The sequence below is a fragment of the Apus apus genome, chromosome 3 (assembly GCF_020740795.1).
Source record: "Apus apus isolate bApuApu2 chromosome 3, bApuApu2.pri.cur, whole genome shotgun sequence".
NCBI lineage: Eukaryota > Metazoa > Chordata > Aves > Apodiformes > Apodidae > Apus > Apus apus.
This window is the reverse complement of record NC_067284.1, coordinates 48,916,492-48,932,587: the sequence shown is the minus strand read 5'-3', so window position 1 is coordinate 48,932,587 and position 16,096 is coordinate 48,916,492. Positions and strand designations below refer to the sequence as shown.

The following is a 16,096-nucleotide window of genomic DNA, read 5'->3' as shown; positions in this document are numbered from 1 at the left end:
TATAAGAGCCGTTTACAAGAAACAATATAGGGCTGTTAAAACAACATAGAAATACAGAAATGCTAAACCCAAAAATTATAATAAAAAAGCTTTAAAAAATGTAAACCTTGCCCTAGTGTAGATAGAATAGCTGGCTAAAATAGCCTTTATTGAAGCTAGAATAATGAAATGTGTACAGAAACCAAAACTTTTCTTTCACAAGTTATATATTAGTAAATCATCTTCTAAGCATTGTAGTGAATTTCAAATAGGACAGAAAGCAAGACTCTTAAAAAAATAAAATAAAATATGAGATTTCTCTGGGCTGATGAAGCCAGGTACAATTTAGAGATACAGTACCAAGGACTGCACCTTCCTCTAGCTACTATCTTTTGAATGATGCATTTGTAGTACAATTTAACCATTTTTGGACTTCATTTCTGATGAGGTATGTATTACAGGACAGCTCGAATAGAAGGGTTAACACAGAGATTAACATAAAGATGAGCTCACTAAAAGCCTTTTGCTGGGACAATTCTCTGTTGGATGGAAAGCTTGCAGGTCCCAGCATGTGTTCTGTCTGATGCAAAGATAAGCTGTTTTTTCACTCAGGAATTTAAAAAATCATTTCAATTCCTTCTTCAAATGTGATTTATTTATCCACCATGCTTTTTATGTGAAACATGCTGAAGACAATTACATATGAATGTATGTACATACACATTTTCCATTCATACGCTTATAGGCTGTTTCCATAATATATCATAGCATAAAAAATTATTCCTCTCCTTACTGCATTTTTACCACTGTGGATACAATGTATATTTAATTTTATTTTTTTTGGAAAATCAGGATGGTTAATTGCAAAAGCAACAAGACAGTGGTGTCACGCAATGTCTTCTGTATTCTCAGTGATTACAACAGGATATCGTATAAAGACAATGCATCAGTCTAATGTAGCTTATCCTGCTACCCGTTGTTTTTATGATCATACTTTTCATAGATCTTTCTTATAATCACCAGTGCTAGACACCCACACATCTGCAACTGTCATCAACTATAAACAGTATTTCTATATTCAACACTTCTCAGTTTTCAACTTAGGAATTGAAGTTCCTGGGTAAAGTCTAAGCATCCACAGTCGATAAAAACTACCACTGGTTCATCACATCTGCTGCCTTGAAGGAGTTCATATACTCTAACCCAGCTAGGAAGTCCATTCCTGCATCTATCTCAACCTTGTATTATCACTTCTTTTACTTCCATCATGCAAACAGCCCAGCACCTTTGACAGCACTTGAGAGCTACTAACACAAGAAACTAAAACATTCTACAAAGCAGACACAAACCAAGACCTCATTATCAGGTAGCACTGCCCTGCTCACCTGTCATGTGAAAATTTTAGCTGCTGGGTTTGTTGTTCGTGAGCGTTTATCAGCAGTTTCTTCAGTAGTTCACACTGTTGGTTCAAGTGTAAATCCCGGATTTCCTGCTCTTCTGCACTGTGCGTATTGATCATCTCAGACCACTCCTTAGTGTGCTGTGCCACAATCTCTTTGACCTGTAGAGAAGGAGCAGCAGCTTTGCAAGAGGTTTTCAGCTAGGCTAGGAGATCAACTACTACTGCTGCTGAAGATGATATAAAGACAACCACACAAAAGCACTATAAGGAATGCAAAAAATGAAGTTACACAAATGAAGCTGCTTCAGGACACTACCATGCATTATAAAAACAGGTGTAAACCAAAACCTTACTATTAGGATTCCGTTATCTAAAATGCCCTGAACAAACTGGCTGCATTTATGCTCTTGACTGTACTACTGTTATTTTAAAACCTTCCCTAACAGTGAGTTAATAATAAAACAGTTTTACAGTTTCAGTTGCCAAGAAAAAAAATAAATTAAAAGTACTGAAATCAACAGTGGAAAAAAATATCTAGTGAGCTGGATTTCACTGAGGGCTTAAATACAGTCTTTGATTTTGTGGGGGCAATTTTAAAGACGCAGTCAGTTTACAGAGGAATCCTGTATTTAAGACAACCTGTATCTGAAGATGAGCTACGTATCTTTGGTTTATATTCACTAAGTCAGCTGGGAATCTGACAAGTATTCTTCTCTTACTTATCTCCTAAGACTCACAAGGATAATGAGATTAAAGTTTTGGAAAGTTCCCAAGAAACAATATGAAGAAGTCTAAACCACCAAATTTATTATTATAATAATATATTGCACTCAATGATTTAGAAGAGAAGCTAATAGAAATATATATTTTATTATATTTAGTAATTATCTTTGGTATTTTGACAAGCTATCCGTCTTTTCCGTAAATGGTACACAAAATAAGCCTCACAATAAACCTATTTTCAGGTAGTCATTTCAACTGCTACTATGGTAACTAATAGCAATTAGGTCATCTATGAAAATGAAATGTTTTTCTTCAAATAAAAAATTGCCACCATATTCCTCAGAAAGTCAGAAACTCATGCTAGCATTTTAGATGTCGAGGGCTCTGTGCAACGCAGAACAGACTCTCCTGCACACACTGATGATGGTGAAAGGAGAGGGGACCTTAAAGACCCCAGTCTCCCTTCAGAAACAGTAATTTTGTAACAGATCAGGGTGACTACCACTACCTGAAAGTCAGAGTTGCATTTAAGTATAGTTAAAATACTGGTCCCATATCAAACCAGATAGGATCGGAGGCAGAAAGTGCTGACAGAGAGCTACCTGGAGTTTTCTGCAGCTGTCAGGAAAAAAAAAAAAAAGCATTTTGAGGCAGGAGATCCAGATGACTAATGTAGGCCTAATTCATTAGGGTGCTTAAGAGTGAGTGTACCTCCAGGAAAATGAGCCATGCCTCTTTCGTGCACATGGGTAAATGTGCTACTAAGGCAGAGCCTATCAACTATGAAGTGATAAAGACATTGAAGGATGCAAAGCAGTTAGTGTGAGTAGTCTCTTTAATAAGATGTTCATAAGGCAGTACTGCCTTGAGAGCCAGAAAAACATGATGATTCAGTTTTCAAATGGCTCAGAATAAACGTGTGGATCTTGATGAGAAGGAGACACTCAATTTTCAGATGGAATTTTTGCAAGGTTGAGTGGCACACTCAAGCTCACCTCTGGCACACACCTAACACACTTAAGACCAAGTTCAGTCCAAGCTCCTTGTACTACTGATGAGAATAGGTGAACACTTTCAAAGCAGGATTTATCACACCTAAACACTGTCTGGAGATGCCTCTCACATGTGCAGGGTCTCAAGCAACCAGACACTTCAGTAAGATTGAATGAATCTCCTCTCAATAGTGTCATCAACCCCTTATCAACCCCTCATCAACCCTTAGGGAGACTTAAGAGTGGACTTCAGGGGAGCTAAAACTAAGTCATGGCTGGAGTTCTTGGGAAAACCCATTCCTTATTTATTTATATTCAATGTAGAATTTCCAGGTGGAGTCACCTCCATCCACGAGTTGGAGAAAAAAAGATATGTGTAGATCTGAAGTCCAGAGTATCTGGGTGTGGTTGGGACCACAGCATTAGGGGTCCACACACTCAGAAAACTTCCATGATCAGAATGTTAGAAAGTATTTATATTATAAAAAGATAAATGCTATTATGTGACCCAGGAAGCATAAGCAAAGAGTCATGACTTAGTGAAACAAATGAAGAGAAACAAAGACTCATAGGCCCATTGCAAATGAGTAACGTGGTAATTGTTTTTAAATGGCTAATTTAATACACTACAGAGAAACAAAAAGGCAGGAACCCTGTATCTCCAGTACACTGATACCAAGGAACAACAGAACCAGAGAATACTCAGAGTTGGAAGGAACAAATAAGGATCATGAAGAAACCTGCGAGGAGACTTACACGTGGCAGTTCTTTAAGCATTTAATCCAAGAAGATAGGAAACAAGAATAATTAAAAAAACTGCTTCTGTCATGGACAGATGTGCTAGTGATGTGCTATTAATTTCAAAATCAGCATGCAGTCTAATAAGCTGGCACAGCTTCTCATAAAACAAGTTTTTATCTAAGGGTGGGAGAGAAAGGGAAGATTCCTTTTCTTAAATATCATGCAAGCTAGAAAGCTCATTTCAGGTAGAGCAAGATACAACCTGAGGAGAAGGATGTAAGGGATTTATCAAATAACAGGAACAAGACTTGAAATACCCAGTTTGACTCAGATTCAGATGACCTTAGAACTCGAGACCATTAAATAATCTGAAACCCAATTTTGCTGCAGATCTGTGATACACTTCAAAGTTCCGATGCAGTAAATTCAGTCTACATCCCTGCTTTTCTCCAATTTATTAAGATCATAGTGAAAAAGACCATTTCATTGTACAGGGCTGTGCTCTTGCCCTACTTTCCACTATTAAGGTACTGTTGCTTATCCAAAAGGATGGGAAAAATATCCATTAGCTACTTCTCTCTTTCCTGTTACACAGCCTGGGTTTGCAATCCTGTCCTTTCATCTGTTCCTGTGTTGGGCCTAAGAGACTAATTAAAATCTCGATAAGGGACTTTCTTTTGCACAGCATATATGTGAGATGTTTATTGAGTCACTAAGTTCAAGCAGGAGGAATCTTTGAAGTAATCTTTCCTTTTTTTCTTTTCATCCTCTGCCTGCTTGATATTGGGACCTACTTTTCTAATGCAGAGGAGTAATTTACATCTGCTAGGTTAATTGTGAAGTACACACTGGGACATTCAGATCTAATTTAAATATTTTATGCCAAACTTGGGCTGGATGTCTCCTCATGACAGGAAGACTTTTCTAGGTGAAAAGGTCTCTTCGGTGCTAAAAGTGTACATGTCCATTGTGACATGGAGCTCCACTGGAGGACATGAGCTGTAATTAAAGCTGAATTATGGTACTATTCAATATCAAAATTACTGGGCCAAATGCTGAGAAATGCTGAACAACTGTTAATTAATCAAACTCCCACTGTATCAGTGTAATGCATTCAGCATCTCAGAATTTAATCTAATTTAATTGCACCTACCTTTGTCTAGGATAAAAGTTAATTTCCCTATGGTCTTGAGCACTGTTTTCCAACCTGTTGGTTGCAAACCTTTGAATTATCTCCAGGAATAATTCAAGGGCTCACACACAGCAACCGAAGCAAAAGAAGTCTGTGAGAATGTTAAAAGTGGACAATTTTGATGGAACTACAGTGAGCAAGATACTGGAAATGACTAACGTAGAGAAAACAAATCACTGAGGCAGATGACTTGCAGAGGAGTTCTTCAGGAATTAGCCAACACACAGAGGTTTAACATATCAAAGGAGCTTACATTTAAGTCTCCTTTGACAATGTCATCCTAAAACCTTATGTGGGTGTGGACAAAAAGCAATCTCTTTTCCAGGTACAGATTAAATTGACAGGAACCAGCTTGAAAGTAGAATCTTAAAAGGAATAGAGCTCAGAAACTGCACACACTTCTGGGAAGTGAAAACATGAGTCACATTCATTGGATTTGGAAGATTGATGAAAACTCGGATTTCCCTTGTGTATGAATCACACCTCTTAACTCCAGACTGTGAATGGCACAGGTGAGAAGCAGACATCATAGCAAAGAATTTTCTACACAATGTAACTTCAAATTAATTTTGAAGCTCAGCTCTGGATGATAGGGAGACAGTGCTCCTCAGAGAGTTTATTTGAATAAGAAATGCACTATTTATCTGTTGGGTTTTTTTAAGTTGTGAACTTGTTTTCATTTTTGTTAAAGAAAAAGGTTCTGGACTTCTCATAGGAGAAGGAGAGAGGGAAACAAGACAATACACTAGGTTTGATTCCTGGGGATTTTCCTACATCTTTGGCTGAGCAGGAAGCAACAAGAAAGAAACCTTGTTTAGAAAACCAGGCTCTTCTCCACATGAAACAGTAATACCAAATAATAAAATTAGGAGAAGAAAAGATGAAAATTACCTTATTCTAGTCTCAAAGATGTGGCTGCTTTTGTTTTCATTTTTCTGTGCTTGTTTGATTCTTTTCACAGGTTTCAGCTTTTACAGTAACTCCCCTGTACTGCAGTCAGTCTCCTGTACTCCTCTCCATCCAGATAATTTTGTACATGGATGTGTTTTCTAGTGTACCTGTCACCCTCTAGTTTGGATATCTTTCAGAAACTTGGAAGCATGTCAACAAGTGGTAGACAAAACTTTCAAAGGAAACAGGAAGTAGTGGTATGGAAGCATAGAGGAAGCAGTTCTAAGCAACTCAATGTGAGCCATGAATCACAGCTTGAGAACAGCCTGTTCACATGTATTGAGGTTGAGTCTCAGAGCACTTTTATTCTCCAGCACCTTGGAGAAGAAAATGCAAATAAGCAATGGAGAAAAAATATATTGGAAATAAGAAAGAACTTGGTTCAAGAGCAACCTGGACTTCTTCTGTTTGAGACAGACTAGTAAGTGTTGTCCATGGTGACAATGAGGGAAAATGAAAAATAAACTTCTTCATGTATATATTTTGGGAAAGTATTTAGCATCCAAATTTCATGCAGAATATATTAATCTCTTTTTTTTTTTTTTAGCTAGAAGTGACAAAAATGACCAATTTAGTTCCATGAGGAAAAAATATGGCACTGTCTTCAATATCTCTAAAATGGCAGGAAATTAATGTTGCTTTTACTATTTTTTTTAAGAATACTTTTAGACACTCAATTAGTCTCATTCTTTTCAACTTGTTATTACTGCTAAAAATCATTTATATGCTTCCAAGAAAATTAACTGCCACATGGGTCTCAAAATCTCCCTTTCAGATGTTGCATATGTTAAAATTGGCTGTTTGCTTACCTTAGATTTGTGATCCGATGTTAGTGTCTGAATTTTAATTTCTGTTTCTTTCTTCAATTCAAGACAATTACTTCCTCTAAAAAAAGAAGGAAAATTGCAAATGTGTGCCACAAGTTAAACATCTTCCCATTCATTCAGCTCTTACTAATTAAAATGTTAATCAAAGTTGAAGTGCTGTGGCGTATTGGAATGAAATTACTTCTTCTGGCAATTTATTCACAACTTACAAAATATTGTTGGATTAATGATCATTCAATTCAAACACCACATGATTAATTATAGATTTGCCCTGCAATTATCTGTTGCTGAGGATGTGTCAAGCATCTCCTTTTATGGCACTTGGTTCCTTTTCCAGGCTTAAAATACCTTGCCAAGAGAAAGCAGCTTCTGTCTGAAAATTTACAGGCACATTCATTGCTTTGGCATGATTCTATCCTCTGTTTTAAAAGTAATTTTTGCTATTTTTTTTTAATTTGAGGCAGAAAGAAAGAAGTCATTTGAATAACTACCTTAAAGGACAGTTTCTGCATACTGAATTTGAAGGTCTATTGAAAGTCTAATTGCTCCCTGTGAGGGGGTTGCAAAGACAGTTGCAAAGGGGGGATCTTCACCCTTGCAGACCACACCAACCCGCACAGATGAATGCAAGCCATGACAGTCCTTACATAACTTGGAAAGCAAAAAATCTTGAAGACTCACTCCTGCAACAAGTTGAATACAGCCTGGACTTTGTGTTGAATGGGGTTGAATGCAAGCTGCTAAACTTATTTAATGCAGGTGGAGTCCATGATTCTAAGGAACAGGCTGGTAAAATGCCATGCTGAAGCGTTCCTGATTTGCCTGTGGGTTAGGAGATGGATAACTTCTACCTCTCATCCACAGAATTTCCTTCACTAAGTTCAACTACTTGGGCTACTGATGCACAGAAAAACTATTCCTTTGCAGTTGCAAGAGGAATTTCAATTACTGTCTCACCAACGTCAATACATTTTTGAAGGCTGCCAGGCTCCACCTTTACCAATATTGTTTCCTTTTTTATAGCAAGGAGCTTTTAATACAGAATACAAATTCACACATTGGAAGTCTCTGTTTTTTTGGTTTGGAATAATACAATATATTGAGAGGAGTCTATTGTAACATCACTGCAATATTTCTGTGTGGGATCATGCACTGAGTGGATGGAGCCATTCATTTTATCATCTGAAGCTGTCCATAATAAGAATGACTTTTGCTTGACTGCAGTAACATTAATCCATGTGTGCTCTAGAAAAGATGTTTTAAACTCTTAACAAGTTAAAATCCTATTTTAATATCAAAGTACTGCAAAACTTATGGAAATGAGCAGAAAACTTAATCAAACAGCACCAGGAAAGCCCTTACTGAAAACAGTAGTGTGACGTTTCTTGTGTTCCCAAGGGCCACCAGAAGAATCTCTACAGAATCTTTTCTGCAGAGATTTGTAACACTTGTGTGACATGTTGGAAGTAAAAAAATCCACAGAGACATGTTCTGACCACTGCCAGAAAAAAAAAAAAAAAAAAGCTGCAAAGAAAGTGTCTTTGATGATCTATGTGGGTAGCCGTAATCAGACTGTCTATAATTCACAGATTATTTGTCATACTCTATGGAAGAGATTGTTCCTTAGGTGAATCAAACATATTTTATCTCAGATTAGTCTTATTGGTTCAATTACTAGACTTTTCAAAATTTCAGTCATCAAAACCACTGACTGATCCTTTATCTGAAAATGTAGCTTTCATTACATCTCAAGGCCACTTCCAGTCTGGCTGGATGTAATAAGAATTGTCCCCAGCTGCAGTGTCATAGTCCAAGATTCAACCATCAAGTCATAGTTGGGAACAAATACCCAAGGACAGCCCAACCCAATGTCACCTGTCTGTGCTCAGGCACACACATACACTTGAATTTCTGGACAGTCCTAATAAATCAGAAGGGTTGTTATGTGCCCTCAACTCCATTTCAGAGTGGGAACATGAGCATAAGTATCCCCATAAGCCTCTCCGAGATTTGAAGTGTATGACAGAAGTAGCACAGGGAGCAAAAAATCCTGTCCATCTGTCTGTGAATTAGCATGTGATTAAAAGATTCTACTTTGCTGAACAGTATGCAGTTGACATTTGTCACAACATGTGACAGAAACAGACCATGAAAAACTGCACAACAAAATCAGAAGAGTAAGTCTTCTATACACCCATCAAGAAGCCTTTTTTTTCAGGAAGTATCTGACAGTTTCAATATTAATGCCTTGAAAACAGATTTTCCATGTTATTTTATAATTTTTATTGCTTGTAAAAAGTTTCAAAAAGACAGCCATGGAAATGGAACATGTCCTGTACTCACTGAGCCCAGGACCCCTTATTCATCAGGTCATTTCAGTTAAATGAAGTCTGTAAGTCTTAACCAATGTGTTCACTTCTAAAAAAGTCATTAAATACTATGTACAGCTGGGGTGAAGAGAAGTGTGTGCATAAGTACCTTGCTGAATGGGCTTTCAGGGCTGCATACACAATGACCCTGAAGGAAGTCCTTCAAATACTTTAATACAGAACAAACATTGTTTTCACAGAAAGTCAGTGCTGATGTTAGATGTTATTAAGCTGTGTAGTAGACACCAACAGTTATTCTTGTAACACTGAAAAGCCATCAGATGACTGAGAACTCTGGAGTCCATGGGAAGTATGGAGTCATGGCAAGGAATGTTTAGCTGTGCATCGGATCTGCTTCTGGAATAGTAATTTTTTACTCTTTTTTTTTAATGTAAAATTTTTCAGATAATTTAAAACTATCATAAAGGTTTTGATGTCCGTTGGAGAAGTCTTATAGAATTAGGAAAAGACACTGCAAATAGCCAATGAAATTATGTCAAACTGGCCATCAAATTATCAACTACTTTTATACTTGTCCTATTTGGGTTACTCAGGCACCACTGTTACCCAGGATTTTCCACTATTTACTGCACAGACAGCCATCACCACATTTAACTCTCTGACATACCTTCATTTGCTCTTTTGCCACTGGCTTCTTCTCGGGACAACATACTGATACGTGACTCTTCTTGAGATTCATCAATACCAGGACACTGGGAAGCCTTTCCCCCCTTGAGATAATTATGGTGCAATGTCCAGTACTGCCCTGACTGTACTTACTAATCCAGCTACATCAATAACCTTCTTCTGTGTTATATTCAATGGAAATGGAATCAAACCCACACTTAATTAATTAGTCCTGTCATTGTTTCCTCTCTGTTTGGAGAAGTAGTGATTTTTTTGAAGGAATTACTTTGACTAAAAGTATTTGGGTGCTTTTAGTTCTTTCTTGGACAAAAGAAACCAACATGAGCTTTTGAAAGAGTTTCTGAGCTCTTCATAATGTAGTGAGGAGAATTATCCTTACCTTATTTACTTTTGACAGATCTAGGTCTGTTCTGTTTCAAGTTTGTAACATGCGCACTCAAAACCCACTGCCATTTCAAATAATTTATAAAACAAAAAGTGTTTGTGGAAGAATCCAATGCCGAACAGGCATCTGTGTTCAGCATTCAGTGAGCTGGCTGCCAGTTGTTGTTGCCAGATGACAACAATAGGAAATTTAGGCTAACTATTAGCATAGCTTTATACAGAACTCAATAAAGTAATTCCTGCTGTAGGTCAGTGTTAGACAATAAACCTCAAGCATAGGGTGAAAGGTGGAGAGAAGAAACTGCTGCCAGATTACAGAAAAGCAGCAAGGCAATGACAGCTTCTGCTACTTTATCGCAGCTGGGACTACAAGAGGGAGATTTTATTAAAGTCACCGCTACACTCCAGGAACTTTTCAAGTACAATTAAGAGGTTCACACAGATAATGTCCCAAGCCCTCAACTACTGCAATCCAAAACAGCTTCACTCAAGTCAAAGGAGGAATGCTGATTTATCCCAGTTGAGACTCTGAAGGGTCTTTGGTAAAAAGAAACTTAAACTTGACAGCACAGCAAAACTCCCATTGTTCTAAAACAGGATTTAGAAGCCACCCTTTTCCCCAAAGTCAATTCATTGCTCCTATTTTGTCAGTAGAGCTAACGAGGTCCTTGGACTGCTCTCACTGAACATTTCCCAGTGACATTTCCTGGGGAATGCAGTGAGACCAGATCAGACCACAGAAATAAAAATTTGACACAACTTCTTTGCTTTTACTTTTCAAACTCTGGTAGTAGAAGAATAGACAAAGGCCAATAAGTACAATATTATGGCCCATTGTTAGAGCCTTCAAGCAGCTCATAGTCAGTTTGATGTAGGACACTGGTTCAAGCTGCAATTCATTCATACGAATGACCTTTTTGCAAATGTTTTATTCCAGACCACAAAAGCATAACATTTAAGTCTAAAAAAAAAGTATTTAAAATAGTATCTTACCCTTTCTTCTTGATTGCCTTCTCTAACATTTTCTCATATGAACCCTTTTCTTTATCATATTGTGCCACTATTTTGTCAATTTGTGTGCAGTGCAACTTCTGCATAGCGCTGTGCTCCTGGAAAACAGTAGGACCTTACAATCAGGTTGCTGGATGTTTAATGTTTAGCTTTCTTATAGTGTAAAAATATCAGCGCAGTGTACAAACAGATAACTTAGACATGGAATTTAATCTGGTTTAGACATTTGGTATCAAAGGTTCCAGATATTCTACAGTAAGCGTTAAAACATTTATTCTTTGCTTGAAAAATGAGAATCTATAGCAGACCTTAAAAATATGGTATATGGTGACCGTATTAACCAAAGAACAACAGGAAAATACATAATCTTTTAAAATAAATGTCCATTTAAATGCAATGTAAAAAAACCATATTTAAAAGCTCTAATCATATCATTCAAAGTTTCTGAAAGCAGAGGAGAACAAGACTTAGCCCAGCCCCCTCTTCCTCTCATATCTCACACAGAATACAGTGCTAGCCCCTTGGCCACTGCAAATCAAATAGCTCTAAGTCCAAACAATAGCTAAAAATCAAATTATTAACAACTGACATTCTGAAGATCTGGCCCATGACCCCTCATTACCACAGCAATCTTATAATTAAGAAATTCCATCTTGTTGCAGAGCATTTCCCTTGGCAAATGACAGTAAGCTGTGCAATACGACTTTCAGCTACACGTGCAGACTGCTGCTAATAACCACTGCCTGCTTCCCACCCTGGTCCCAAGCAGGGCAGCACATTTAGGGCTACCTGTGAAGTATGACACATCAGTGCTAACCTGCTGTTACTACTGTAGTTATGTGACTTGCATTGGTGAAGTGGCAGAGGAAGTTACCTATGGAAGGGGATGAAAAAATTGTTCCTAGGATGAAAAGCTGAATCACTAAATGCATGTTACAGACTCGGGCCTACCACACAGACAGTTCCTTCCCAGTTCCTTCCCATTACATGACTGTACCAGAAACAGCACACTTCACTTCGTACTTAGACATAGGCTTCATTATTGAACCTGCCTTCTTATTCTCTTTTATCAGAACAGCTGCTCATATTGATGCAAATATTTAACTTCCATGGAGAGCACTGCATATTGAATGTACATTACAATAGGAAAAACTGTTGTTTCCTTATTTATGTTATTCTACTAATATCCAATTGCTCCACATTTTACCTAATTGTGACAAAAAGCCTTGCATTAATTAATATGGCCTCTTCCCCAACTTGATCTCTATTTTGTTTTATAGCTAATTTTGCATTTATTCTAACATTGTTATTCTACTGCTCCTTGTTATTATTTTCTATACATCTGTGTTTGCATTATCACTTTTTCTTCCTCTAAAAATATGAATTAAATACTTTTACATTTGCTCTTACCAAAACATTAATACAAATGCTGTGGTGCGTTTGAAATCTAGCCCTGGGCTGTACCTTACCACTCCAACATCTGCCAAGCACTTCCCAGCGGAACCCATATGGCTTCCAAATTTTGTATTTAGAGCAGGGAACTGAAATTTCTGTTCTACAGAAATTTCTGTTTTACAGAAATTTAAATGGAAACAAATAAGACTCCATCAACATGAAAACATGCCAACTTAACCCCAGAGAATTTACACTAACTAACCAGGAAAAAATCTGGGCAGTGAGAAGAATGAGGTAAGCTTGACAGCACCAGCCAGGCACAGGTGAAGTGACTGACAGCATCTGACTGCTCTAACTACCCACCTTCCCCTAGATGAACAGAACAATTCTTCCTATAAAAGACCAAGTGCAAACACTGCAAAGCCTGAGACATGACCTGGGAGGACACATCGCATAGAAATAAACCCCCTGTTTTTCCCTCTGGACACCCATGGTTTAAACCCTCTCTCTTTATCACAAACGCACTGTAATCTTCTGCAGACTCCCCTCTACTGTTACTTACTGCTCAAACACAACTCTTACCTTGTATCTTAAACAGATATATTGTGGACCATAACCCCTAATTTCCTTCCTTGGTCCTTCTTCCCAGCCAGATAATGGAACATGCATTTGTTTCTGCCCAATAGAAAAAGAGCTGGAAGAGGAAGAGGTGCTACTAACAACCTCCACAAGGAGGTTGGAGCACAAGGAGTACTAGGAATCAACTCCTTACCAGAGGTCCCTTGAACTATATGATCTAATACTATTTAAAATGAGTTAGTTGATGTGAGTTTGATTTTCTGTCTATGCTCCAAGGAAAACTAATCACAAACTTTTGCATCCCAAAATTCTGCCAAGATTCTAAGTAATATGACTGGTTTCATAGCAAGTTGAAACACTCTCTCATGATTTCCTCAATTCCGCTGAATAGAGATTTTGAATTCACACGCCTTTTACATGAAAATATTAAGGAATTAAATTTAATTATTACATTATAAACTGAAGCTACAGAGAGGATAGGGGCAGAGGGGTAGAAATCACAATTCATTCTATTGAAGAGGAAGTGAGTTCCTATGACACAAACTGTTATTCCTGCCTGGTATCTTCCTAAAACAACACAAATAATCCTGTGTATAACTGTAAACTGATGTCTGGAGGACTCTCACTATAGATTACAAAAACGAGACAATAAGAAAAAAGAAATTAGCATTTCCAAATCAACAATACATTTTTTTCAGGATTTTATTAATCTAGAGTCCTATGGTCTTTTGTACTGTCACTTTTGCATTGTGAAATGGAGATCTTTATTATATAGTTTTTTTATTAGGCTTTAATTCAAACAGTATATATATTCAATGTTGATATAAATGTGCAGGAGATGAATTCTGGGACTCATATTTTGGGTGGTAATTACACATTTCTGGTTACTATCTACAGACATATTAAATTCCTTAAGAGGGCAACCTGTGGCTACCACTGTCTTGCTTGAAACCTCTAGAAATGTATTCCACAATCATCCGTTGTACTGTTTACTGTTAGAGAATATATCAAGATAATCCTTCACTATGCTTCCTCTTGTGTGTAACCCAAGAAGCACAAAAACTATGTGACATCCCTGCAAAATATTAAAAAAGTCCAAAACACAGATATTTTACCTAAACAGTACTCAAGATTTAACTTGATAAAAAAGATAGAAATCAATGCTTGTTACTGAGACACATCAGCCATTCTGCAGTTGCACATTAATATTCATACTGGCAAATTAAAGTTACTTCAGGGAATGTGGGCAGGGATTACTTTATTTCAAAAGCTGCCTAGTGTAGGTGTTTTTATTAATACATTGTTTAAAGAAAAACATTTCAGCAATATAGAGAAGTAGCTGGACATATTATTTTCAAATCATCAAAAGCACAGGTTCCCAGACCTAAGATTCAAGAGAAAGTTATTCCTAACATTATTTTTTTTTTTTTTAATTGTGATAATTTCATTAATTTCCCACTCTTTTTCAAAAGTAAAAGCAGAAGGAATACTGTGGCATGAAAGGTTGATAACTTGCAAAAAAAATTGCCACTACAAAAGTATTCTGTTTTGCTTGATGGCATTTCTGTGTACTGGTATCAAAAGGGTGCATTTCACATGCCTGGTTTTTAAACAGACACATGAAGGATGTTGTTTTCTGTACTTTTGAAGATCTTGCCACTACTGCACACTGTCCCTTAAATAATGGCAGTATTATCGATTACATAAAAGAACACAATCCATAGATGGGCCAACAGTTTCAAACTCCTTGCAGCAGCTGCTAATCTACTTTAAAGTGACAGAACATGCCTGTGATGACATTTTTCACAGAGACAGAACCCCAGGGGCCTGGCCTTTCTGATATCAGCTCTTCAGATCCCACTGGTCCTTGTGGCACCTCAATAATCTCATGCAATAAGATAATGCTGAGAGTTGATCCTATATAAGTAATGTTTTTTTCCAAAGTCCATTTGTTAAGGTGAGGATTCTCAAGAAAGCTCACCCTTTTCTTGACAGGGACACTTACTTCCTGACCTATCCTGTAGGACTAGCTTTGCTTATTGTCCAACAGCTGACAAAGAATTTGACCTAGGAGTTAACTACAAACACCGACATATAATCTTTGCAACACGTTCCCCCATAAAAATACTGTATTTCTCATGGCATCATCAAAGAAATCTGTGTTAGCTTCACTTTTTTCTCACAATGATCTGTCTCTTTCCAAATTCACAATCATGTTCTTCGCCCATAAGAGCAATCATCTGCTCTTTAGCAATCCCAACATCAGCACAATGCTACCTGAGTCACACACCTGTAGACTTAGCTTTTGAAAGACTAAATCAACCTCGAGAATATTCACTCTTCCCTTTAAACTCTCTCTTCCCTTCCTAGCCAGGCCAGAAACTCAGTATAAGGTTTGGTTCAAAAAATAGAGGCAACAGCTGTTGCAGAACTGAACAGGTTCTTCAGGAGTGGAAGAACTATTCTTGCACACTGACTCTGAACCTGAACTTGCCATGAAATACTGACACTCTCCAGTATTTAATACAGTTTGTCCTGCTTTTGATTTCTACTTGCTGTATTATACCCTTGCAGTCCTTCAGGATTTCCTTAAAAGCCTTGTTCTGTCTTTGCAGAGCTTTGTATGTGCCCCTCTTTCCTTAAACAACATGAACAATCATCTTTCATTTACTTATTCCTCCAGATCTCTGGAGTGTCTCCGGCTAAATGAGAGCCAACCTATTTCTGTTCACTCTGCTTAATACACAGGTTTTCTCACGTTGATCACAAATAACTAACCACAGAGCTCTCCTGCTGCATCCCAGCTGACAAAATGCATTAAAACCAGTGATGAGTACACCAAGCACCTCCCTAACATCATCTGTGAGCTAATATGGCCACACTTTTCTGCTCCTCTTCAAGCT

General features: G+C 37.5%; 2 protein-coding genes across 6 annotated transcripts in view; both read right to left on the bottom strand.

Annotated features, from left to right (window-relative positions):
- Positions 1-16,096, bottom strand: part of PLCB4 (phospholipase C beta 4) — a 184,804-nt gene that overhangs the window by 14,168 nt on the left and 154,540 nt on the right. For all 5 annotated transcript variants that reach the window (XM_051615381.1, XM_051615380.1, XM_051615383.1 and 2 more), the window contains 3 exons: positions 11,202-11,317; positions 6,790-6,865; positions 1,365-1,540 (listed from right to left, as the gene is read on the bottom strand). In XM_051615381.1, the coding sequence (XP_051471341.1) occupies positions 1,365-1,540; positions 6,790-6,865; positions 11,202-11,317 (368 nt within the window). The remainder of the gene's footprint in view (positions 1-1,364; positions 1,541-6,789; positions 6,866-11,201; positions 11,318-16,096) is intronic.
- LOC127382866 (1-phosphatidylinositol 4,5-bisphosphate phosphodiesterase beta-4-like) overlaps positions 1-16,096 on the bottom strand; it is a 290,239-nt gene that overhangs the window by 119,618 nt on the left and 154,525 nt on the right.